At 58.8% G+C, this 24,292-nt stretch overlaps 3 protein-coding genes and 1 long non-coding RNA gene across 5 annotated transcripts; 1 reads left to right on the forward strand and 3 right to left on the reverse strand.

Moving 5' to 3' along the window:
- Positions 1-239: 239 nt before the first annotated feature.
- On the reverse strand, positions 240-376 carry HRURF (HR upstream open reading frame). Its single transcript, XM_067745090.1, has one exon. The coding sequence runs from the start codon at positions 353-355 to the stop codon at positions 251-253; it is 105 nt and encodes a 34-aa protein (XP_067601191.1). The 5' UTR covers positions 356-376; the 3' UTR covers positions 240-250.
- Positions 377-690: 314 nt separating this feature from the next.
- Positions 691-5,849, forward strand: LOC137228114 (uncharacterized). Its single transcript, XR_010945152.1, has 3 exons — positions 691-2,210; positions 2,553-2,692; positions 5,590-5,849. It is a non-coding gene; the product is annotated as an uncharacterized lncRNA (long non-coding RNA).
- A 2,079-nt stretch (positions 5,850-7,928) lies between these two features.
- On the reverse strand, positions 7,929-11,727 carry REEP4 (receptor accessory protein 4). Its single transcript, XM_067745088.1, has 8 exons — positions 11,196-11,727; positions 10,313-10,385; positions 9,843-9,919; positions 9,631-9,751; positions 9,102-9,215; positions 8,551-8,686; positions 8,231-8,385; positions 7,929-8,137 (listed from the first exon to the last, which is right to left on the reverse strand). The coding sequence occupies exons 1-8, from the start codon at positions 11,225-11,227 to the stop codon at positions 8,072-8,074; spliced, it is 774 nt and encodes a 257-aa protein (XP_067601189.1). The 5' UTR covers positions 11,228-11,727; the 3' UTR covers positions 7,929-8,071.
- A 3,370-nt stretch (positions 11,728-15,097) lies between these two features.
- On the reverse strand, positions 15,098-24,067 carry LGI3 (leucine rich repeat LGI family member 3). 2 transcript variants are annotated; one of them, XM_067745091.1, is made up of 8 exons: positions 23,422-23,882; positions 22,475-22,546; positions 21,590-21,661; positions 21,198-21,269; positions 21,026-21,097; positions 20,201-20,370; positions 19,883-20,047; positions 15,098-17,809 (listed from the first exon to the last, which is right to left on the reverse strand). In XM_067745091.1, the coding sequence occupies exons 1-8, from the start codon at positions 23,625-23,627 to the stop codon at positions 16,992-16,994; spliced, it is 1,647 nt and encodes a 548-aa protein (XP_067601192.1). In that variant the 5' UTR covers positions 23,628-23,882; the 3' UTR covers positions 15,098-16,991. The 2 variants fall into 2 exon arrangements, with proteins under 2 accessions (XP_067601192.1, XP_067601193.1); XM_067745092.1 differs by lacking the exon at positions 19,883-20,047 and having other exon boundaries at positions 23,422-24,067.
- Positions 24,068-24,292: the final 225 nt, after the last annotated feature.

A 24,292-nucleotide genomic window follows, 5' to 3' on the forward strand; every position in this document is an offset into this window, starting at 1 on the left:
GGCTCGGCTCAGAAATGCCCTGCTATGGGCGTCCCCAGAAGGCGAGCGCCCGGCGCCCCTCTCGGCCCTTACCTGGGCTTCACGCGCCGGGCGCGGCGCGGGCGGCGGCGGTCTTTGTGGCCGACGCCGGGTGCCCTCTCCCCATGGGCTGGTTCCGGGGCCTCCCGGCCGGCGGGCGAGAACTCGTTCGTTCTCCCGCTCTCTGCTCAGCGCGCTGGCTCTCTCTTTTCCCCGGGGCGGCGGGGGCGCTCTAGGGCCGCAGGTTGGAGGGGTCGGGCTCCGGGATCTGCAGGATGCGGCACACGGCGCGGATCGGCCGCACCAGCTTCTGGGCCGAGGCCGTGGGTTGCGCCATGGGACGCCGAGACTCCGTGCTGCGCTGCGGGGAGGGCCGGGCCGGGGCTAGGGAGCGGGTGCCCCCGGAGGGAGAGAGGGAGCCGGGCCGGGGGGAACGCGCGCCCCGGGTCGGAGATGGCGGAGTGGGGGGAAAGGCCGAGGGGCCGGGGGAGGGGGTCGTGCCTGGAAGGGAGGCCGATCCCGTGACCCGGGAGAGAGGCACCAGCTACGGCGCAGCAAGGCGCGGCGCGGCTAATGGAGGGAGTGCCCAGCGGAGAGCGCAGCAGCACCTCTGATCGCCATCGCCAGACGCGCAACTGAGAGTGGGGAAGCTGCTCCGCCGGTTTCCTCCTCCAGCACCCTGCGGGGAAACAGTAGCCCGAGATTCGGCGGCCCCGCCTGGGCCTGCCCCCTCCCGGGCCCCGGGGGCTTCCGCCAACGCCCCGGCGATGCCACCGGCTGCGCACGGGGAGAATGAGCCCTTTGTTCCCCCCTCCCCCCCGCGGCACCCGGGCGCCTGCCGAGAGAGGCTCCCCCGGGGCAGCGTGCCAGCTTCCCAGCCGCCCCACCCTCCCGTGGGCCCGGCCCCGGAGCCTGGCAGGCGGGCAGCACCCCCACTATAGGTGCCAAGCCCGGGAACTGGAGCAAAGGGCGGGAGGGGCCGGACCAGGCCACGATGGGGCGGGGTGCCCCCAGGGGTGCCAGGGCAGGGCTGCTGGGAGGGGTCAGTGCCAGAGCTGGCAGGGGCAGTCGAGTTCTCACGGGTCAATGATGGGCGCTGTGACCCACGCCAGCCACCCCGTGCTTTCTGGACCACTGGCTCTTGATCCTCTCCAGCTCTGGCACGCGGGCACACACGCTGGCCCAGGTCTGCCCTGCCCGGTTCCTCATCTGGCCAAGCTGCTCTTCACCGTTCCAGACGCAAGCCCCCTCCCAGGGCACAGTGTCCTAGAAGGGTCTAGGCTCTAGTCTGTTCCTGGTCTAAGGGCCCCAGTTTCACCAATCGTCCAGAGAGGAAGTGGGACCAGATGCGCTCCACCACCTGCTCCAGCCCCGTGTCCTGGGGGTCTGCGCCATCCCGTGCTCCTAGTGTTTCCAGGCCCGCCCTGGAGAGGAGCCCATGGGAGTGGCTCCTGGGAGGGAGCAGAGAGGAGGAGAGGAAATGGGAAAGCAGGGCACCCTCCACCCGAGGAATCATCCTGGCCCTTCTGCGAGGGTGGTTCCAGAGCACAGACACAGACAGATTCAAACACACACAGACAGATTCAGACACACACAGAAACCCACACGCCCAACGGGCGCTTCCCTTCCCCTCAGGCACCCACGTCCCACCCCGTGACTCCCCTGCCTCCCTGTGGAAGCCATCCTTGGCCTGCCTTCACCCAGCCCGGGACAGAGAGCACCACCCACCCACCCCCATTCCATCGAAGGGATGAGGTTTTGGACGCCTCTAGCCTTGTCCCAGGTCACACCACCATCCCTGGAGCAGGAAGCCATGAGGGTGGCGCCCTTCCAGGGACTGGAGGGGCGGCCGGGATCCTTTCACCGGTTGAGGAGAAGAGGAGGGGTGCTGAGGAGAGGAGGCCTGAAGGGGTCGGCACCAGGCAAGACTTAGGTCATGTTGGCACAGATTCTCCTGGCCCCTTCACCTTCCCCCAGAGGCCGGTTCTGTGACAGGGCAGGCTGGTAGGGGTTGTTTACATGACTGAGTTATTAACACTCCCTTCCTCCTCCAGCTCCCCTGAGGGGTGACCTGGACCTGAGTGTGCCAGGGGAAGTGATCCTGGAGGGTCTAACCCAGACTGCAGGCCCCAAGCCCCAAGCCCCAGCCTTCCGCTCCCAGGCTGGCTCCAGGATGTGGATGGAGGGCTGGGGTGTGCCTGTAGTCCCCCATCTGTGTCCTCTGGCAGCCAAAACTTGTGGGAGATTCCAGGGGGAGATTCCTGCGGCTTGAGGCCTAGAAGAGGCTGGGCAGGGCAGGGTGGGAGCCAGGGCTGTCCAGGCCCCGAGGGGATGGGGACAGCCCCAGGGGAGTGGGACAGACACCTCCCCCCACCCCCTTTGCCAAGTCTTTCTAGTTGAGATCACTGTCTCTGGACTAGACCAGGATTCTCAGGACAGGCTCCTAAAATGCCCAGGGGGTCGTGGGGGGGATTGGGGTGGCGGGGGAAGGAACCCCTTTCCACCATCGCCCAGCTCCCCATCCTGCTCTACAGCCCATGCCACAGGCCCACGGAGCCCTTGGAGCCGGCTGTTCTGTGCCTGAGGACAGAGCAGATCTGAGGAGCCACACAGAGACACAAACAGAAGGAAAGCCACGCAACGTGTGGACACGGTGCCGGATCCGTGGACACAGGCGAGCTGACCAGCACCCCCAGACTCGCGTGGGTCCGCTCCGGCCCCGCAACGACCCCTCAAGAGCACTGACACACACACACTGATACACACGTTCCCGCTGACACGCGCAGCAGCACTCCTGAGCCAGCTGCCCTCACGCTGTCCCCAGAGCCCCTTACCTGGGCAAGCACAAGTGCCCTTCGGGCGGAGCAGCCCCCTGCCCAGGGGAGGGCAGCAGGCGGGGGCGGGGAAAGGAGCCCCGGAGAGTCAGGCCAAGCTGCCACTAATCCGGGCAGGGAGAGGGGGGGCACCCACACGTCAGAGCGGGGACTGCCGGGTGGAGGGCATCTGAGGACATCCCCTCCCACACACGCGGCCGTCTGGGCACCTAGCCCTACTTCCCCAGCCCCTCCATCCTTCAGACAGCTGAGGCTGGCCTCCCCCCAACCCACCCCCACCCCCACCCTTGTGGCAACGCCTGGGGCGGGGGCATGGGGGAGGGGGAATACCGGGGAGAATTCTCCCAGGACCTGGGGAGAGGGGCAGAGGCAGGGAAGTGTGGAGATGCTTCTGGAGCCAGGAGGAAGCTCCGTGGCAGATGCCCCCTCCCCTCTCACCCACCCACCCACATCTCTGACCTAGTTCCTCTTCTCAGTCTGCACCTCACCAATGCCCCTTCTCCTTTCACCCAACCTTCCCTCCCCTGCAATCCAGCCACCCTGGTAGAGAAAGCTACCTCATTCCACCCCGGGCTCAGGACCTTCTGCCTAGTAACCCAGCTCTGGCCCCCGGGAATTCCTAAGCAGCGGGCCTCATCCTCCTGCCGGGGCTTCTACGCCTACCCAGCTATAGGGCATCCCAGTCCCTGATGCTGGGCGGGGGACAAGGGGGCGAGAGCCGGAGTGCTCACCTCCTCAACCCCGTAAAGGGTGGGGCAGTGCCAGTCACGACATCCCAACTCAGCCTGGGCCAGGGCTGTGTTGAAACAAGAGGCTAACCACGCCGCTGCCGCCCAGAGCGGCAGCGAAAAATGCAGCAGTGGGGCTAGTGCACCTGGAGGCCAGAGTAGGGAAGGGGGACCGGGACCGGGAGGGGCCGAAGAGGTAGGGAAAGAGAGGAGCCACCAGAAAGGTCCAAGGGACAGCTGGGCTGTGGGGAGGAGGGAGAAGGGAGGGCTGGGAATGAGGGGCCACCTGCTCCTGGGAACTCGGAGGCAATGGGGGCATCCCTCAGAAGCAGGCAAGATGGATGGGGAGGACAGAGCGAGCGCAAATCAGGCAGGGCTGGTACCTGGGCCAAGCAAAGGTGCGTGCTTCCAAGGGGACTAGCCTAGGCTCTTCATCTCCCTACCAGTGCCTGGCGTGATTCTGCCTGGGAAGACAGTGGGCACACTGGTGAGTAATAGAAGGTGGGGGGCCGTGGGTAGGCCAGAGGAAGACCTAACCTTCCCCTAGGAGCCAGGCCAGAGAGGGCATGGGCTGGGCCAGTAACCCCATGCAGAGGGAAATGGTGCTGGGCAGATGTGTCAGTGATTCTCAGAGGGACAGGGCAGGCTCTGAGGGAAGCCCAGCCCACACCCAATGCCCCAGTCTCGGGATCACATGTGCTTGTCCAGAACTTGGAATTCTCCTTGCCCCTTCCCTTCTGGCCCCAGGATGTCTTGGAATCCAAACAACTGCAGCAGACATTCGCCAAACGTGTTATAGAGACCTGGGCATATTCAAGGCTCTGTGATGGCCACCAAGGAGATGCAGGGTACAAAGATGAATGTACAAAGTCATCCCCGGCCTCGAGGAGCTTCTGCTCACTTGGTCCATGTTCTTTTACCAGCAAACATTCCCTGAAGCACCTTAGGTGTTAGGCCCTGTGCTGGGCACTGCAGGTAATGATTGGAGTCGGGCATATTAACAAACGTTAACAACGTTTCCAGTCCCAGCCTGGAAAAATCAGGGGAGCATCACAGAGGGGGTGATGCTTAGCTCAGAAATGAGGGAATGAGTACTTCACCACGTACTACAATATTTCACTTGGTCTAAACCACCATTTGCTCCAGGCCAGGATACAAAAGTAAGACACAAATCTATTCATTATGAAGTCACAATGTAGTGGGGAGGGAAATACGATGTGCTCAAGGCAAAAATAGAAGTCCATGCAAGCACAGAGACAGCGTGGTCTAGGTGAGCAATCAACCCCAAGGGCAAAGGGAAGGTTACAGAGGGCTTCCTGGAGGAGGTGATGTCTGAGTGGGGTTCAGAGGGCAAATAGGAATAGGACAGAGTGTTGCAGGGACAGGAGAAGAGCATGGAGACATGAGAGAGTCCAGACTGATGAGGTGGGGAGCAAGTAGCAATTGGGGCCTAGGGGAGTCTGGTTGGTCAGGGAGCGGAGGGGGCGATGGGCACATGAGCACAGCCCACGGCATCGTGCCCCCAGGACAGGGTGAGTGGGCCAGAGGTCAGGAGCCTCAGGATCCTCAGGAGGGGTTGGAGTCAGGGGAGGATTCTTGGAGAAAGCAGATCATGAAGGAAGGCCGCGTCGGCCTGGATGGAAGACTCTTGGGAGCACAGGGGATGCACACAGTGCAGCAAAGGCCTGGAGGCCAATGTTGGAATGAAAGTGATGCGTTCTGCGCGTTCTGCAGATAGAAATAGGAGCAGCGGGGCAGCCAGGCTAGCCAGGAGGCTGGGGCTAAGACAGCCATCAGGGACCATCTCTGATTCAGCCCCGGGGCCCAAGTGACCCTGCCTGTCACTGTAAGGCCCCATCCAAGGAATGAGGGCTGGTGAAGCCCAGCTCCCAGGAAAACTCCCTCACCAACCGGCACCTTCAGGCCTCCCTCAGCTGCTCCCCGCTTTCAGTTTTTATCTCATTTTGTCCATTTATCACACACTCCTCTGTTTTTCTCTCTCGGTTCAGGGGTGTGGATTCTGCCATTCCACCCCCACCAAGGCGACTTCTGGACAGACTTGCATCAGGAGATGGGGCCCTGACCCACAGACAGCACAATCATGGACAAGTTGCTTCACCTCTCCAAGTCTCAGTTCTTCCATCTGTAAAATGGCTATAACCCCGACCTGACAGGCTTGACAGGAGGATTTAAGGAAATCATCTATTTAAAATGCCCAACACGAGGTCAGACAAACAATCAATGTTTCTTTATAAATTTATTTATTTTTGCCTGCGTTGGGTCTTTGTTGCTGCACACGGGCTTTCTCTAGTTGAGACGAGCAGGGGTTACTCTTCACTGCGGTGTGCAAGCTTCTCATTGCAGTGGCTTCTCTTGTTGCAGAGCACGGTCTCTAGGTGCACGGGCTTCAGTAGTTGTGGCACATGGGCTCAGTAGTTGTGGCTCACGGGCTCTAGAGCGCAGGTTCAGTAGCTGTGGCGCATAGGCTTAGTTGCTCCACAGCATGTGGGATCTTGCTGGACCAGGGCGCGAACCTGTGTCCCCTACATTGGCAGGCGGATTCTTAACCACTGCGCCACCAGGGAAGTCCCCAGAATCAATGTTGGATAACTGCTAGTTTCCTTCTCCTTGCCTCCCAGGCAAGAAACTTTCTCATTTACTCTAGTTCTGCACAGTGGTTAAGTACACTGACTCTGGAGCCAGACTGCCTGGTTTCCAAGCCCAACTCTGCCACTTACTAGCTGTGTGACCTCGGGCAAATTACTTGCCCTCTCGGTGCCTGTTTTCCCATTTGTGAAATGGAGATTATAATCATAGTATGTACCTCATGAGATTGTTGTGAGTATTAAATTAATATATGTCGGGGGCTCAGAGTAGCCCCTGCTGGGGCAGCCACATTCTAGGTGCTAGCTCTCACTTGACTTTGCATCCCCAGTTTCTTGAAACATGCCTGGTACCTGGGAGATGCTCAATAAAGATTTTTGAATGAATAAATGAAGAGATAAATCAACCCCATGATGCAAGGGAACACCAAGATAGGAAGTCATTGAACACCAATCCGTGAGGAGCTAAGCCACCCAGCAGATTAAGTACTTCTCCCAAATAAACTCGGATAATCCCCATACCCAGAGTTAATCCACACTCCTCAGGTCACTCCGGGTGACCACCCCATTTCCCCTCTTCCTACCCGACACTCTCACCCATCTCTTGACTTAATCGAAAGCGGGAAAGAAGAGGAGGCATGTGGGTGGGAGAGGGGAGCAGCCCGGGGACAGTACAGTAAGACCAGCATCCAGGGGCAGGAGAGGGCAGGGCTGGGCACTGGCTGCCCCAGGGATTAGAGTAGGGGATGGAGTGGAGCCAGCAAACAGCCTGGGTCTCAGAACAGAGGAGATTCGTGGATGGGACTGGCTGATGACCAATGACCACGAGCAGCAGGGAGGGCCTTTGGAGGCCGGGCCAGAGTCCTGCATCATCCCTCCAGCCAGGTAGCTGACAGGCCAGCCTCCAAGCCCCGCCCTCCTTGACCTGGAAGCTGGGGGCAGCCCAGACCCTGGCAGCTGCTGCCCTCTCACGGCCACTCCGCAGAGGTGCAAAGCTCCCGTCAACCTAAGTGTTTACGAACTCGATGCACCGGGAGCTGCCTAGAGGCCTGGCAGGCCCTTGGAGGAAATCAGCCTCCCCAGCCCTCATCTTCCGCACAGCTTTAGCTAATCCCCATGAGATTATCGTGCTGCCTGAGGTCCCTCCACACCTTCGCTCCCACTGGTTTCTACTTCCCGTCAAGGCCTGATCCCATCCCCTCCGGATTGCATTCTTAGACTCTGGACTGCCCCCCCCGCGCCCCCCTCCCCGCCACTCTCCCATCCGTGTTCTCAGAGGTCCCCAAGAGCTTCCCATAATAGTACTTGCCGCATCGCAACAATCTGTCGATGGCTACCTGCCCCGGAACACTGGGCCCCTCTGGCAGTCTGTCTGGCCTTTTAGCACCAGGCCCAGACTGCCCTGGGGCAGGCTGTTTAATAACACGTGCTGTGAGGACCGGGGCTACAAACCAGAAGAGACAGGGCACTTTGACGCATTTATTTATCAAAACTTCCGCAAACCTGGCCTCATTCACCAACACAAACCAAACAACCAGGACACACACTTGGCCTTGGAGAAGGCTGTGAAGTACTCGGAAGGACAGGAAGGAACGAACACAGCTGGGTGGGCTTTGGGTTTCGTTTTCCAGGGGGCTGGGGAGGGCTCTGGTTCCACACCTGGGAAGGCAGAGCGGCGAGGAAGACAATAAATAAAACCCTGAGCCCGGCCTGCTTTGGTGCATCGTGGGTGCAGCCCCACACATGGCCTGTAACCGACAGCAAGAGTCAGGAGGGCAGCACCCGGGCAGCTGGTGCAGGCAGGCCAGATGTGCAGCCAGAGGTCCCCTCCAAACAGTCCCAATGCCCTGCAGGGCACGAGGTAAGACCGGGCCAGGCTCCGTAGGCCCTAGCTGTCCATGTCTGAAGGCGTGGTCTTTTTCCTCGTCCGAACCTTCAGGGAGCGCGTGGTGCCCTGTGGGGAGAGAGAGCAGGCACCCCGTGAGAGATCCGGGCTGAGGCGGCCACCAGGGCAGCTCGCTCCCCTTGTGCCTTCCTCACCACCGACCTCCCGCACCGGCGGCTTCCTCTTGACCACACGCAGACTCTGGGTACGGCCCAGAGGCTTCTCTCGGGGCCGCGCTGATGGCTGGGGGACCACTTCTGTGTCTGACCAACACTCATCCTCGGTGTCACTGTCCTGCAGGCCCCCTGACCGGTACCCTGTTGTGGAGGAGAGGGAGGCCGGGAGGCAAAGCTGGGCACGGACACAGTCTGAAGGCCTGGGGCCAGCTGAGCCAGGCTTTCCTCTGGCCCTGGGGGGAGCCACAGCTGGCCTGGAGGAAGCCATCCCTCTCGGGACAGCTCTGGCTTCCTCTGTCCACTCACCGATGGGTGGCCTGCGGTGGGGTACCTGGTCCTCCAGGTAGAGGGGATCCTGGTAGGTGGGGGCGGGGGCATCGGAGATGGTGCGCAGGTCCTGCATGGAGAAGCTCCGCAGCCTTCCGGCCAGTGCGCCCTGACTCTGCAAGAGAGTGGGATCAGCTGCACCGCCTGACGGAGGGGGGCAGGGCTCCTGGCAAGAAGGGGCCTCAACCAGGGGAGCTGCCCAGGAAAATCAAGGCTGACCTGCAAGCAATTCCTGGGGCACAGGCCTCAGAACCGAAAAAAACACGGCAACCTCCTAGCCCTGTGCCTCTGTGGCGCCAGCAAGAAGGTAGGGCCTAGGGCCCAAGAGCAGCCGCTCACGGTCAGTGTCAGCCAGGGAAGTCTGAACTTCCAGCTCTGTGCTCCTGCCAACGCCCCACCTGCCACCTCTCGCCCCTGTTCCCCCGGCCTGGACAGCTGCGATCTCTCGGCTCCCTGACAGACAGCTGGACTCGCTCAAAAGGCCCTGGGGGTGGGGGTGGGGAGGGGGGGAGGGCTGGGGCCCAGGGCACCTTGGTGGCTGCCTGCACAGCAGCCGAGGCGGCAATGTTGAGGCCCCGCTTCCCAAAGCTGAGCACCGTCTCGTAGCTGCGCTCCTTGGCCTGCACGATGTAGGTGTCGATCTCCTGCGGACACGGTGTGGGGGGGGGAAGCTCAGGCGCACAGCCCTAGTCACTCCTCTGTGGCCCAGAGAAATCACTGGGAGCCACGCCTCCCAGCCCACCCCACCCACAGAGCACAGGGCTCCCCATCCACTCACCGGATCCTACACCTCAATGATCGGCCGTGCTCCAGCCTCCCCCCACCATGCCCAAACCAACTTCCAGCCGGTGTTTCACACCCCCTAAAGGTCATTCACATGTGTCCCCATTTGATTTTCCCAGAAGAGGAGGAAGGCTAGGCTCTGTCAAGGCCCCATGGCTAAACAGCAGTAGGACTGGGATTAGAGCCTAGGTGTCCCCAGTGTCTCGAGCTGCAAGTCCAGGGCTCTTCGCCTCACACCCACTCCTACACTGCCCGCCCTGCCTCCCGCCGCGGTACCTTCTCATGGCGAGACAAGGATGGGTGGACGAACTTGCGGTAAAGCAGGCTGGCCCCCTTGGTATAGGGCGAAAGCAGCCACAGCACAAAGGCCATCTTGATCTCGTAGTAGAAAGGGAACCTGTCAGAGCAGAGCGGGTAAGGTCCGCCAGGGAGCCAGGCCAGGGAGGACCACCCCCTCCCCGCAGCCCACAGAACCCCAGTGCCCATACCAGGAAATAAAGACGTCTGTGAAGGTCTCCACTGCCATGAAGAGTGCAAAGACGATCCAGTACATCATCCACCGGACCTGGACCGGGAGGGGCGGGCAGAGAGGTCAGAGGCCAGCAGCTGCGCCTGCAGTGCCAAATCCCCTGTCCCGGGCTGACCCAGCCCCGAGATTCCAGAAAGCCCGTCCCACTGCATTCCCCTGGCACCTGGCTGGCCTTAGAAAGTTGCCTCTGAGAAGCCGCCACTCATTCCTGTACCCACCCCAACAGGCTGCACCCACAAGATCCTGCAAAGAATCCCAAGAGCCCGTCCTCCATCCACACCCACTCTGCTCCAGGGTACGCCACCAGATTGTACCCCTGGAGGAAAGGGAGGCCAGCTCAGACTCGCCCACCTCGCCAAATCCTACCACACCCCCAAGGCTGTGGTCCCCCCACCTGAGCTGAGCCCTCCTGCCCACCCCCGCACTCACATATTCACGAATGTTCTTGGTCTTCACAGCCTTGTAGGAAGCATAAGTTGGGTACAGCATCCCAAACACCAGCCTGAAGAGCAGCCCCCAAAGCAGAGGGAGAGTGTGAGGGGCGCCACTCCCCACGCCCCTGCCAGGTGGCGGCCTCCCCCGCACCCCACGTTCCAGGTGGCAGTGCCTGCCCTGTTCTTCCCGCTTGGCTTGCACGACCTGCACCTGAGTCAGTGCCCTGGAGGCCGCCTCCCCACCCTGCTGTTTACAAACATCCCAAGCCTGCCCAGGCCTGCACGAGTGGCCCATGGGTGCATGATGCCGCGAGAGCACAGACAGCCACTCCACAAGGTGAGTGGGAGGCAGGCTTCTGAGCCATGAGAGCACCAGGCTGTTCCCTCCCCTGGACGTGCAATCAGGCCCAGGGCCACCAGACCTGGCACTGCCAGGTTGCAGGCAAGGATATTCCAGCCAGGTAAGGAGTAGGACGGAGTGGGGAAGCTGGGGCCAGGGTGGTGAGTCACGTGACTGACTGCTCAGCTGGGAAGCCGGCACCTGGATTCTCTGCCCACAACGTGCCACATCCTGTGTTTGCCAAGGGGTGGCTGGCCGGCCTGTGGTCCTCCGTCCCACTCACCTGCCTGCAGTAGGTGTGTGACTGCAGGGGGTCGCCATCAGCCAAGTAGGCTTGAGTGCGAGGGGACAAGCACACGGTGCCCAATGCCTTGTGCAGGCCCGCAGGTCCCTTAAACCTTGCGGTGAATGTTGGAGGGAGGGGAAAGGTGTGACATAGCTCAGAAAAGCCCCCTTTTCCACCAGACATTCCCAGCTTCCACCCCAGGGGCGGGCTGACATCGAGGGATAGAGAGGGTATTTGAGCGGCCATACTCACACCACCAGGCGACAGATCATCCAGGACACCATCCTGCAGTCTCGGGAGCGAAGGGAGATCCCTCCAGGAAGACGCCCAGAGGGACGCTCACGCCTGCGCTGGGATGGGATCAACAGTGGAGGTGTGGAAACTACAGGGGCGCTCGGGCTGCCCCTTGGTGGAGGCGGAGCCCACCGCCCACTGACTCCTCAGTGCTGGAAGCCTGAAGAATGGGGACACCAGCGGGCCGGGGCAGGCAGGAACTGAGTTGGGAGCCGGTACCGGCCGGCACGCTCTTCCGCCCCGCCGCTCGGGCAGTTACGCTCCGATCCGCACTTCCTGCCCCGGAGAACCAGGCGTTCGGCCCTTGCCGGGGGCGCTGTGGGTCCCGAGCCAGAGGTGGCTGGTCGCAGCCTGCGTTCCTGCGGGTACCCACGGCCCCAGTGCGCCAGGACACCTGCACCGTCCTCGGGGCGGAGTTTGCAACTCACTTGAAAGTTGCACGGAACTGGGCCCTGCCCAACCCCAGGTCTCCGGCGCGTGGCGCAGGCGCAGTGCGGCCGCGGAGGGGGCGGGGCGAGGTCAGGGAGGTGAGAGGCCTGCCCCTTAAAGTGGCGATGCGCCTCCGACTGGTGGATGGGGACCGTAGGTTGAGTAGCCCTCCGAATGGGAAAGATTTGGGGGTAGGAAGCGGAAACAAAAAGGTGCGGACTTCCCTAGTGGGGTAGTGGTTAAGAATCCGCCTGCCAGTGCAGGGAACACGGGTTCAAGCCCTGGTCCGCGAAGATCCCACATGCCGCGGAGCAAGTAAGCCCGTACGCCACAACTCCTGCGCTCTAGGGCCCGCGAGCCACAACTACTAAAGCCCGCGTGCCTAGAGCCCGTGCTCCGTAACAAGAGAAGCCACCTCAATGAGAAACCCGCGCACCGCAACGAGGAGTAGCCGCCGCTCTCCACAACTGGAGAAAGCCCGCGCGCAGCAATGAAGACCCAATGCAGCCAAAAATAAATTAATTAAATAAATAATTAAAAAAAAATGCGACGGAGGAATAAAGAAATGAAGGAAATCTGGAGTCCAGAGTTTTCGCGGATCTTCACTAGCTCCCCTCTTTTGCCTCGTTTTCTCCTTCTGTGAAATGGGAATGGGCATGAGATGGGTCGACGTCCCCCGTTAGAGGCTCAGGTGAGAACTAGAAGGTTTGGCTGGGCACCAGCAAATCCGGGTCTTATAGCACTAGGTCGGGAGATCAGTAAGCGCCTCAAGCGCCTCGCAGATGCTGAGGTGACCTAGAGGGAAAGTGGGGAGGACGTGGAGGAGAGAGAACCTGAGGGACTCATCACCCCCATCCCGCTCACCCTGCTGAAGAGTGGGCTTCAGGAGTTGACTTCTCTCTGGGATACCTTTCCAGAGCCCACATCCTTGGGCAGGCTGATTTGAAAGATTCTGGGTGGAGTCCCCAGCCCCCCATGTCTTCTTCCCCAAAAGTTTGAAATCCCACCGATTTCCGAGAGTCAAGAACACAGATATCCCTGAGACCTTAACAGTATCAACGACTGCCATTTTGTAGTGCATTTTTGAGCGCAGAGACTTGATCTTTACAAAGATCCTTTTTTTTTTTTTTTTTTTTTACCATTTAGGAAATAGGCTCAATGGTGGAAAGTAACTTGCCCAACGGCACCTGATGGCGAACGATAAATAAGTGCTTAGAGGGCTTCCCTGGTGGCTCAGTGGTTGAGAGTCCGCCTGCCGGTGCAGGGGACGCGGGTTCGTGCCCCGGTCCGGGAGGATCCCACATGCCGCGGAGCGGCTGGGCCCGTGAGCCATGGCCGCTGAGCCTACGCTCCGCAGCGGGAGAGGCCACAACAGTGAGAGGCCCGTGTACCACCAAAAAAAAAAAAAAATGCTTAGATTAATCAGTCTTCTGAGGGCAGCCCTGGGAGGGGACAGGGAATGGAAAAGCTCCTCTAGGAGGAAGGTGTGTATCTGGAAGAAGGTGAGAGGCTCAAAAGAAAAGGCTTACAATATTGTAAATCAGCTATACTCCAATAAAAAGTAATTAAAAAAAAAAAAGAGAAGGCAAACGTTGCTGCTTCTACAACTTTCCACGTGGGGCTGCATTCTTTGTACCTCTTCTGCTAGGTGCCTCATTCCTCCCTCTGAAAATGGGGAGCGCATCATCCCCCCCGCACCCCGCACAGCTTCCCTTCTGCCTCGTAGGGCTGAGGTGAGGGTGACAGCAGAGCTGCCCAGAGCGTGGGGGTGGAAAACTTGTGCAGTTATTACTTTTTATTAGCGCTACAGTTAACACTCACCATCTATCAAAAGGATGGAATAGCTAATGATGGAGGGAAAGGAGGCTTCTTGGGAATAAATAAACACTCAGTGATTATATAGTCATAATTATCATCATCAGTTTTATTGGTGTTGCTGAGTGGGAGAGCTTGCAGTGAACCTGGCCCACAGGAGAAACTCCCCCAAGGCCCTGATGCCTCCCTCCCCCCGCCTAATCACCTCCTCACATTGGCCCTCGCTCCCACCCTAGTTTGGAGGAACAAGAACCACCCAGGGCTAGGATCCCCTCAGGAAGGTCGCGGTCACCATCCATCTCTGGACACAGACATTGTAATGAAGGTGAAAAGTATCCTTGTCTCCTTGGAGCAAAAGGATATGACTGACCCTCTGGACAGCTCAGGAGGAGCAGGGGGTACAGAAAAGGGAATGGACATCCATTCCTCCAGAAGTTAGGGTACCTGGGCTGACTGTGTGCATGTGAGCCTCGGGCCCTTGGTACCTGCTGCAGAACTGCCTCCCCTCCCCCACCTTCGCTGCCTTCCAGAGTCACCTGACCTCAGCATCACAGGCCTCACTTTACCCCCATTCGCTGGAGAGGAGCTCCCCTGTGCCCACCCTAAGCCAACCCAGCCGGGAATGTCTCTCACATGGAGACTCTTGGTCCTGATGACTGTGCTTGGAAAAATCTAAGGGACAAGATGTGAGAGGTCTGCTACTGAGAGCACGGAGGGGCGTGAGGCTGACAGCTGAGGGGGTCACCCTCCTGGGCTTTGGCAGTGAGTGGACTCTGCCTGTCACGCCCATTGGTCCTGAGCTGTTGACACAGTCACCCGGTTACACTGAGTTGCTAAGCAGCTCTCTGGACATATGATGACCCACCTCTGGCAGGTGACCAGGCAGGCATACGGTGGGCTCCATTCCCCACGTGCAGAAAGCTGGGCATTCAGGGGGAGAAGTGTCTCCCAACCCTGGCGGGTGCCCTGGGGAAAGTGACAATCACAGTGATGTTTATCTTTCTACCGGGCAACAGAGTGCCAACATGTCTGGGAGACTCAACCCTCTTTCCCTGGCAACCTCTCCCTGGCACAGCGTGAGGGCCCATTCCCCATTTGAGAAAGCAGGAAGGCATTCCCAGGACAGTGTGGCTGGGGGGGTCCCAAGAGATACCTGCTAAGTCAAGAGCACGTGACTGTGGTTTTAGGAGGTGGAAACCCAAACACATCACCTATGAGATTCCCTATTGTGAGGCGTGGGCATCTGAGGCTAAAGGTAAGATGTAGGGTACAGGGGCTCTGAGACTGAAGATAGGTCAGGAACCCTAATCCACAGACAGAAGGTCTCCCCAAAGATCAACCTTCTCCTCGCCCACAAAGCAGCCTTCTCTGAGCCACCTGGGTATCTCCTAGAGTCCTACGATCAAAAAAAAAAAAAAATCTTAGTTCTGTGCCAGACACATGATTCTAAGCCTTACATATATTAACACATTATAAATCTAATGCATTCAAATCTCATTTTAACCCTCTCACATAGGTAGCACGATTATCCACATTTTCCAGATGAGGAAACTGAGATACAAATAGGCGAAGGAATATGGTTGAGACCTCCAAGCTAGTAAGTGGCAGAATCAGGATCGGACAAAGTAGGTTTTATTATTTACTTTACAGAAGGAGAAGCTCAGCTTGGAGAAATCAGTCCACTTCCTGGAAATCTCACACCTAGGGCCGAGGGTGGCAGCGATGACACATATTTGTCCAGCAGAGGGGGGTGGAGAGGAGACGGACTGCTGAGCTTGTCCTTGGCCCTGTTGGTTGGATTTGACCTGACCGAGGGACAGCCTCCAGTCTCAGCGGGCCCCAAGACTGTGATCTCCAAGAAGGAACACTTGGCCGTGAGTCAGCCCCAGGTGACGGAGACGAGTCACACTCACCCAGCACCTGAGCGTCATCACCATGAACTTCTGACCCCAGCACCGGCTGACTTTGGGGTGCCTACTCACTCCTCAGAGGGAGGGGAGCAGGGAGGAAGGGGGTCTGAAACTGACACTGGCCCCCTGCAAGCAGCAGGGACAGACAACACAGCTCTGTTCTTAAGGAAACAGGTGCCGCTCACCATCACCATTGGATACCTGAGAGCCATCAATGGGGTGGAAACTTTTTATTTGAAGCAAGTGAATCAGAGCATTGTCCCCAAGTGCCCCTGGGCATCCTCCTACCTGGAGGTCCCCACACAGTCTGGGCACACGGAAGAGACTCCCTGCCCTGTGCCTTCCCGACCAGCCTAACATCTCAGAGCCCTCTGTTCCCAGCGTACAGCAGAGGGCAGCAGAAGCTTGGCTGCCAGGTGCCGCTCCCACAGGACCCTCCCTCCCTCCCCGCTGCGGCAGTCAGCTTGCACTGAAAGGCAGTGCTCCTGGGGCGTGCCTCTGTGGTTTGGAGGGGCACCAGGGCCCCCAGGATGCTCTTCAGCCCAGCTCCACTCCTGGCACCTGCCCAGATGCCTCAAGTGCTTGCAGCGACCCCGGCTTGGCCAGCCCTTGGACACACCCAAAGGAGCTAACACAGCGCAGGGTCCATATCCCAATGGTGGGGCTGAACCCATCGGTGTGGTCTGGGGCTGGGGCGGCTACAGGAAAGAAAAGCAGAAAGGCTTTCATCTGGGTGGTCTCCTGTTCACCAGTGAGCTGGATTCAGGGTCAGAGAAGGAAACTCCAGTGAGCACTGAGACAGCGCTGGGAAGAAGGCAGGGTCTGCTGGAGCGGTTGTTATTGCTTCGGGCAGAGGGGCTTTGCCCCCAGGAGGTCAAGCTGGTGTCCAGAGGTTGGCACCACCATTCCAATTGTTTTCCGCTGCAGGCTGGCCACACCAGGGGTGAGCAGAGGAGGACAGGTACTCTGTGCCCCTTCAGGAAGAGAGGCAAGGTCATGGAGGGGACCCAGCGCTGAATCTGCATGTGTGCCCATGGAGATGGGAGTGTAGACAGGTGTGTGTGCGTGTAACTGAGGGAGTCTGTCCGTGTCCACGTGTGCGTGCAGAAGGCGGGGAGCGTGGGTGAGTGCACCCGGCAGTATGAAGGATGTGGCCATGGGCTGCAATGCAGAGCATAAGCAGGTAAACAGACACCTGGAGCACCAACAGGAAAGACCAGAGGGTCAGAAGGATAAGCTGAAGAACAGGAGGGAGCGGTTCAGCCTCCAGCCCTCCCAGGACCCCTCCCTGGGCCAGAGCATGTGGAAGGCAGCAGAGCAAGGGAGGTGGTGTGGGGTGAACCGGCGTCCACATACGGGAGGGCACCAGGGGCTGGGTGGTCTGGTGCGTATACAAGACTTCATGCTGATTACAGTGAAAATTAAGTGGCATCCCTGGGCTAGAGTCCACAGTACGGTCCATGCTGGCCGGGGGGATGTGTACGTGAGGGCATGTATGCAGGTTGGCTACATGTGTCTTCACACAGGCAAACACGCTGCTCCCCCGGAGGCTCCACCCAGCCTCCAGTGCTCCGAGGAACCCAGAGGCCTCGGACCCCCTCTAGGCACTGAGATCCACCACCACGTGTCGGTACACAAGTGTCTGTCCCTTGAAGCTGGGGGCCAGGAGCAGCTGGGCGTCCCCAGCAGGCACGTAGCAGAAGGCCCGAGGGGCCTGCACCGCCAGCTCCTGGAACCGCACAAACTTCTGCCGCCCCTCATCCCACTGGTAGATCTGTGTGAAGGAGAAGTCGCTGCCCAGGGCCAGGTAGCGGCGGCCACCCACCAGGAAGGGCTGCAGGGCCAGCGAGCCCCTGGAGGGCAGCGCCTGCACCTCGGAGAAGCGGGCGCCCTCCCAGCGCAGGATCTTGGAGTCGCCGATGTAGCGGCTGAGACACAGGTAGCTGTCGCGACCTGCGCGGAAGTGTTTCACAGCCTGGGCATCAGGCACCTGGGTCACCTCGCCCTGGGCCACAAACTGCTTCTGGGTGCGACTCCACTGATAGATGATGGGGGCCTGGGAGCTGCTGGACACGATCAGGCGTGGCTTGCCCTCGCCGTCTACAAATTCCAGGTCAGTGTCACGGTGCCAGGCATGCAGGGCCTGCTGGGAGTAGAAACCGTTCTGGTGCCAGCGGTAGAGGCTGGTGGCCCCCGCCTTGGAGCTGTCAGCCACGGCAAAGTACCAGTCGCCATCGATGCGGAAGGCCTCGAGGTCATTGGGCTTGCGCACGCGCTGAGGGTCGATGTCCTGCAGCTTGGTGAAGCGCGTGGTGTTGGGGTCCCAGTGGTAAATGTAAGAGCCACCAAACAACTGGGCCACCACCACATACAACTGGCTGTCCACCACCATCGGCTTGCAGTGCACTGCAGAGGGGGCTGCAGGATAGAGGGAAGCGAGTCAGGCAGCGTCAGGGGGCCCGCAAGCCCCTGCCCCACGCCACACCCTCAGAAAAGTGGGTTGGTCCCTTCCAACAGTGGGCGAAGACTAAGTCTCTTTGCTACAGTATTCTCTCCCTGCTGAATATCCACTGGGTGCTCGATGCTTTCTAATTGTCTCACAGCTAATAATCAACCTCAGCATCACCCTCCCTTTGCTCTTGACCCCAAGGTTCAACTATAAGCTGACACTGAGCACAAAGTAGGTGCCGCTAGATATCGACCGACTGTATAACCGTCATGTCCATTATTGAACTTTTATTGTGTACAGTCACTGCGCTAAGTGTGACCACATTGCCTCAATGAATCACGCTGAAATACACCCTATTATTTTGTAATTTCACACAGAAAGTAACTGAGGCTCGGAGTCTTAGTGACTTGCCCAAAGCTACCCCACTGGCGAATGTCGAGGCAGGTGAAGGAGAAAGAGTTTGAACACAGCCACAGCTGGTGACAAAGCCTAGGTAAACAGAGCCTTGGAGCCTTGTGTATGAAAACACAATCCCCCAAGAGCTCCCACCTGTGAAAGGGCTTTTATGTACAAGAACATCTGCACCACAACCAGATTGCCCGGACCCCTTCTCAGGCACCGGAGTCGTGTGTGGACACACTCTCGCCTCTCTCGGTGTCCCCAGTCATCACCTCTCCTCTCCTGCTTGCCAGCGCTGCTTCACCACCCTCCTCCTCCTCGTGACCCCACCTGTCTCCCAAGGGAAGCCTGTGCTGAGCCTCAGGCTCTGGAAGTCACCGCCCTGAGTCCTTTCCACAGCCTTGGTCTGTGCACCCAGATGCTGATGACTCCCCCAGCTCCTGAGCAGCAGCTTAGACCCTCCTTCCCCCCACACCCACAAGCCTCTCGAACTCTGGCATTGCCGAGACTGAGCTCCATATCTACCCCCAAACCTGCGTTCTTGATTTCAATTTGCGGCTCCACCCAGTCACCCCATCCTGAATCCTGGGAGCCATCCCCAACACTGCCGCCCTCTCCCTCACCCACCGCTGACCGGTCCCTAAGTCCTGTCAACCCTCCCTTCTGCTTTCTCATACAGTTTGTGTAAGATTGGTATTATTTCTTCCTTAAATGTTTGATGGAATTCACCATCTGGCCCTGGAGTCTTCTTTGGGAGAAGGGTTTTTTATGTAACGACTTCAAGTTCTTTCATAGATACAGGGCAATTTAAACTTTCTGTTTCCTTTTGTGTCAGTTCAATCCCCCCTTATTCTACCTCTCCATCCACACTGCTGCTGTCCCAGTCCAGGCTCCAGCTGAACCCCTTCTGGTGTGCCCACCTGTCTTGCTTCGTGCCTAGCACTCTCCACACTGCTCACAGAGGGAATTTTCCAAAATACAGATTGGATTGATTCATACACTCTGCTCAGAACCTGTCAATGGCCTGGTCCTCATCTCTCTCGGGTCTTGTATGCCACTCTCCACCTGGAACATTATGCTGTCATCCGGTGAGCTGCTAACTATTTACACGTGCATGCTCTCGCATGCTAAGCTGTTGCACACCCTCTTGACTTTGCTCATGCTGTTCTCTCTGCCAGAACACCCTTCCCACATTTTTTCTCCTAGCTCAGTCTCCCTCAGCCTTCTAGACTCGGCTTAAACTCAGCGGATTCCAAACTGAGCTCACTGGCCACTCCTATATCTCCCTTAGTTCTCTGGCACCGTCCAGTTACTTAAGCCAGGATCCTGGACATCACTCCTCCCTCTCCCTCATCCTTCAAGATTCAGCTTAGGCATCTACTCCACCAGGAAGCCTTCCTTGATTGCCCAGGGTAGGCCTCTCCTTTGTGCTCCCAGAGCATTATGGTCATGTCTTCCTCCTAACACCTACGTATTATCTGGATGTTATGTGTGTATGTGTCAGCCTCCCCCCAAAGACTAGAAAGTTCTTATGTGCAGAGACCATGTTTCATCTATCCTTCTACCTATAGGAACTCAATGAACAGGAACAATGGTGCCCACCCCACCATAAGGACCACCGCAACCAGGCCAGGCGCAGATACCTGGGATTCTATCATAGTCTCGAAGCTGCCTTTCAACATAGTCCCACTTGAGGATGGTGCAAGCGCTGGCTCCTGGCTGGGCCAAAGCCAAATAGAGGTCACTGGAGTAAAGGAAGGGCTCGGCCGACACCGCTGGGAAGGACAGGGTCTGGTACAGCACGAAATCTGCAGGGATGGGTCGGGCGGGGGGTGTGGTGGTTAGGGAGGAGGGTAAGAGCTTTCTGGGTGGTGAGGGTTACTCGACTGGCAAGGCAGGGTGCTGGGAGCTTCCCTGGGGAGGCCCAGCCTGATGCCCGAGGTGGGGCAGCTTCTTCCTACCTGTGGTGATGCAGTCGAATTCCCGCAGCGGCAGATCCTGCACCTTGTGCTCTTGGAAGCGGGGCGGGCTGGCGCAGTAGATGGGCGCCACCGTGGTGTTGGTGTGTGCCAGCCACTCCACCAGCCACTTCACCTTGCAGTCACAGTTGAGCGAGTTGCCCCGCAGGTCCCTGGATCATGAGGGTAATGGAGGGGCCTCAGAGAGGGACAGGCTCCCAGCTGCTCTGCCCACCCAGGCCATCTAGGTTTTCAGAAGTAGATATTGTCAAGGCTGCTGTTGGTTGCTCATGTGGCATCTTTGCGCCAGTTAGGAAAATGTTCCCCTTGGCGTGGGTGCAGCCCCGTGGACACGTGCTTGGCCAGCAGAGTGCAGGCTGAGTTTCATCCCCTACTTGCCTCCTTGGCCAGGTGCCTTTTGCAGTGTATGACCTGCACGACTATCTGTTGCATCCCAATTCCTCCAAACCTTCCATAATCCAGGGCTTTTGTGTTCTTGTAGAAATACTGATCAATGACTGTGGCTATGCTATCAGACTTTAACATAGATTTAAATCAAACATAGCTTTTAAAAGCACATGTTTTAAAAAACATATATACATAACGTCTCGTGTGCATTTTAAGAGGGCCCACAGATGCCTTGAAGAACCCCAACTTGAAAGGCTGCCAATCTATATATAACTCAACCTAGCCTTCTCCCCACCCCAAACCCAAACCCTCCCAGCCTGTCAAGACCTTATGATCTTCCCAATTCTGGCTCCCACACCCCTCCCTCCAGGGACGTGTCCCTCTGTGCCATTGTCAAAAGAAGTAGGACTCGGGCCTTACAAGTCACTCAGGATGTCCAGGGGCCGAAAGATGTCTCTAGGCAGCGTCTGCAGGTTATTGTTGGCCAGTGAGCTGCAAGAGAGACCCCTGGGTCATCTGAAGATCGTGACGGAAGCCAAAGGCCACAGGAGACAGGGGGCTTTGGTCTGGTGTACGAGTGTGATGTACTCACAGGTGTGTCAAAGACTTGAGTCCTCTGAAGGTAAACTTGGAAAGTGCCCAGATGTCATTGTTCTCAATGAAGCTGGAGAAAAAGAGCACTTGTCTCAGCCACCAGTTGGGAATCCCGGACCCTCGACCAGCTACTTCCCATGCCCCACCTAGATTCCAGCCCATGACCCTAAGACAGGCTTCCATTCTGAATCTGGCGACATTAAGTCTGTGGTGACAGGGCATCCGGGCGGGATGGTTTAGGCAGAGGGATGGATGAAATGACCTTCTGCTTGGGTCCTGCAGTCAGAGGATTCAAGGGCTCTCACCCCCCCTCCCCCCAGCCCTCCTCACTCCCCTCCCCCTCAGCCCTCCTCCCTTCCACTTCCCAATTCCCCTTTCCTTCCCACGCACAGGTACTGCAGGTGAGACAGTCCTGTGAAGGCATTGTCTCCAATCAGTGTAAACTTGTTGGAATTGAGTAACCTGCAGAGACAAAGGTGGATTAGAGCTTCCAATGGCACACCTGCCTCGCCAGCCCCCAGCCGGCTGCCTCACCCCCGGGCCATGCCTCCCACCCTTGGGACCCCAGCAGAGAACCCCAGAGCAGCCTGGGCGGCAGGTCCAGGCAGGAGCCTGCTCTGGTCCCAGAAGATCCCAGGGTCCTTATTTGCTCCTAGGGTAAGAACAGCCAGGGGCGGACCTTTCCTGTCAAGCTGGGTCCTTCTCCACTGCTCTGTGCTCCCACCCTCACCCCAGCTCTCTCCAGTCCCTCCCAGATGGATGGCAAGTTTGAGGATAACCACATATATTCTCTCCTGCAACTGGGGCTTCAAACATAAACAGCCCCTTTTAGAATTCCAGACCCTCCCGTCTTCCCTCCCTTTCAGTCCCCCAGCCTTTTCTTCAGAACCTGATCCCTGGGGTCACTTGTCTCTAAGATGAGCTCTCTCCCCTGCAGTGTCCACCCTCTGGCACCAGCCTAAGTTATTGCACCCAATTCTTTGGGATCTGCAGAGGAGGAAAGTCCATTCCTAACTGGGCCCCAAATACCCCCTTCTTTGCTTTTGTGGGCAACCCCCATCTTCCTTCCCCAAAACTGCTGGTCCCTGCAACCCTCCTGACTCCCCACTGCTTCACTGTTTGTGGCTCTCCCATTGGAGAGAAAGTAAGGGACGCCTGCCTCTTAACCTCCCAAGGCTACTCACAACCTCTCCCCTCTCCCCAGTCCAGGATCTGCCCCTTCCCCTGCCCGCCCCCACCCCTCCCCAGCCTCCTTCAGCAAGGCTCTGTCCATACAGGAACTGCAGCAGTGGCAGGTGGGAAAATGCTCCATCGTGGATCTCTGAAAAGGCAGCATTCACCAGCGTCCTGCAGGGGACACCTGAGTCAGTACCGAGGGGAGTATGCAGGGACTCTGCTGGGGTGGCACGAGGTGGACAGGGCAATGGTTTCTGCATACCCTCGCCCTGGAAACTCCCCATGTCACCTGGCTCCTCCCCCAACTTGAGGCTGTCTTTCCCTTCTCACAAGCTCACTGCCTGCCTTCCTCATCATCCTCCGCTACTGCCTCTCTGAGCACTAAGGACCTCAGCCCAAAGAAGGTTCCATTACCCGCACCTTCTCCATCATCCAGACACCCGCCGTGTGCTGTTGAGGGATGGGGCACTGGGATGGGGGGGGGTGGATTCGCATCTTGCTCTCAGGGACCACACAGCCTGTCTAGTTCCTGAGGCCGCTTGCTGCAAGTGACAGGCTGGCTGGCCCCGTGCAGAGTGGCTGGCGAGACCAGTGGCAGGCATCTGCCCGTGCCAGGGCACTGTAGGAGTGTATCTCACTTCCACCCCTCCCCCTGCTGCCACCCTTCCCCACAAGAAGCCTTCTGTCCTTGGTGTGACATCACAGGCAGGGGCCCCCATGCTCATGTAAACAGCCCCCTCCCTCCAAGTCCAGAGCCCTGCACACAGTAGGTCTCATTGATGCTGATGGTGGTGACGATTCATTCTTGGCCGTAAACACCAGCTTTCCCAGCCACGGCTGCTGAGCCTGCACGACTGCAGAGCTCCCAGCCAGGGCTGATGCCTGAATCTGCAGTCCTGAGGACCCCCTGGAGCCCTCCTGGTCCCCACACTTTGTAGAGGTGGAGCAGGGTTTCTCCCCACCCACTCCCAGAGCGGGTTTTTGCCTTCCTCCCCTCTCAAGCTCTCCCACCCCCCCCCCACCCGACCCCAGACGAGAGCACTCACAGAGAGATGACCTCGGAGGGCAGGTTCCTGGGCACTGCCTTAGAGTCCACGCAGAAGGCGGTGTCCCTGGTGCAGGAGCAGCTGGGCGGGCACGGGGGCGTCTTGGGGGGCCTCTTGGCGCCGACTTGCAGCATTAGGCAGAGGCCCAGCGTGGACAGCGCCAGCAACCCGAGCCCCGAGCCCAGCCTGGCCCGCAGCCCCGCCATGCTGCCTGCGAGCTCCCGCCCCACCGCTCTCGGCCACCCCGCGCGGGCCCCACAGGCAGCCGCTGCCGCAGCTAGGGCCCCAGCTGCCCGCTGCGGAGAGCGACTCCTCGGGCCCTCGGGCGCCGGCGGCCGTCCCCTCCCCTGCTCGTTCCCGCGAGCCGAGCCCTCGGAGAGATGCAGAGATGCGCGGAGCCCGGGACGAGCCGAGGGCTGACCGGCTGGGAGTACGCGGACTGCGGCGGGCGGCGGGGGCGCGCTGGGCGGAGCGGGGAGTCCCGGGCGGGGAGTAGCCACTGAAAGGAGTGGTTGCGGCCCTGGCCGCTGCTGCACACCCTGCGGGCGGTCTCTGGGGCCATCTGCTCGTGGCTGTGCGTGAGTGCGTGTGTGCGAGGTCTCCTTGTGCATCCTGCACGCATGCACACCTGTCTCTGCACGGGCACAGGCACAGGCACATATTCCCCCGGGCAGGCATTTCTGCGCTATGTATAGATCCATGAACCTCTGTGTACCTGTGCGTATGTCTTGGCGCTCAGCGGCCTCTAAGCAGAGTTCATGGGCATGTCATGTGTCATAAGTGACATGTGTGTATCTGTGTTCACGTCTCCACAGGCTAGTAAACAGAATGTGCCTTTGTGTCTGTGGGAGCTGAAAGGGGAAATATCACT

Source organism: Pseudorca crassidens, chromosome 7 (assembly GCF_039906515.1).
Source record: "Pseudorca crassidens isolate mPseCra1 chromosome 7, mPseCra1.hap1, whole genome shotgun sequence".
Classification (NCBI taxonomy): domain Eukaryota; kingdom Metazoa; phylum Chordata; class Mammalia; order Artiodactyla; family Delphinidae; genus Pseudorca; species Pseudorca crassidens.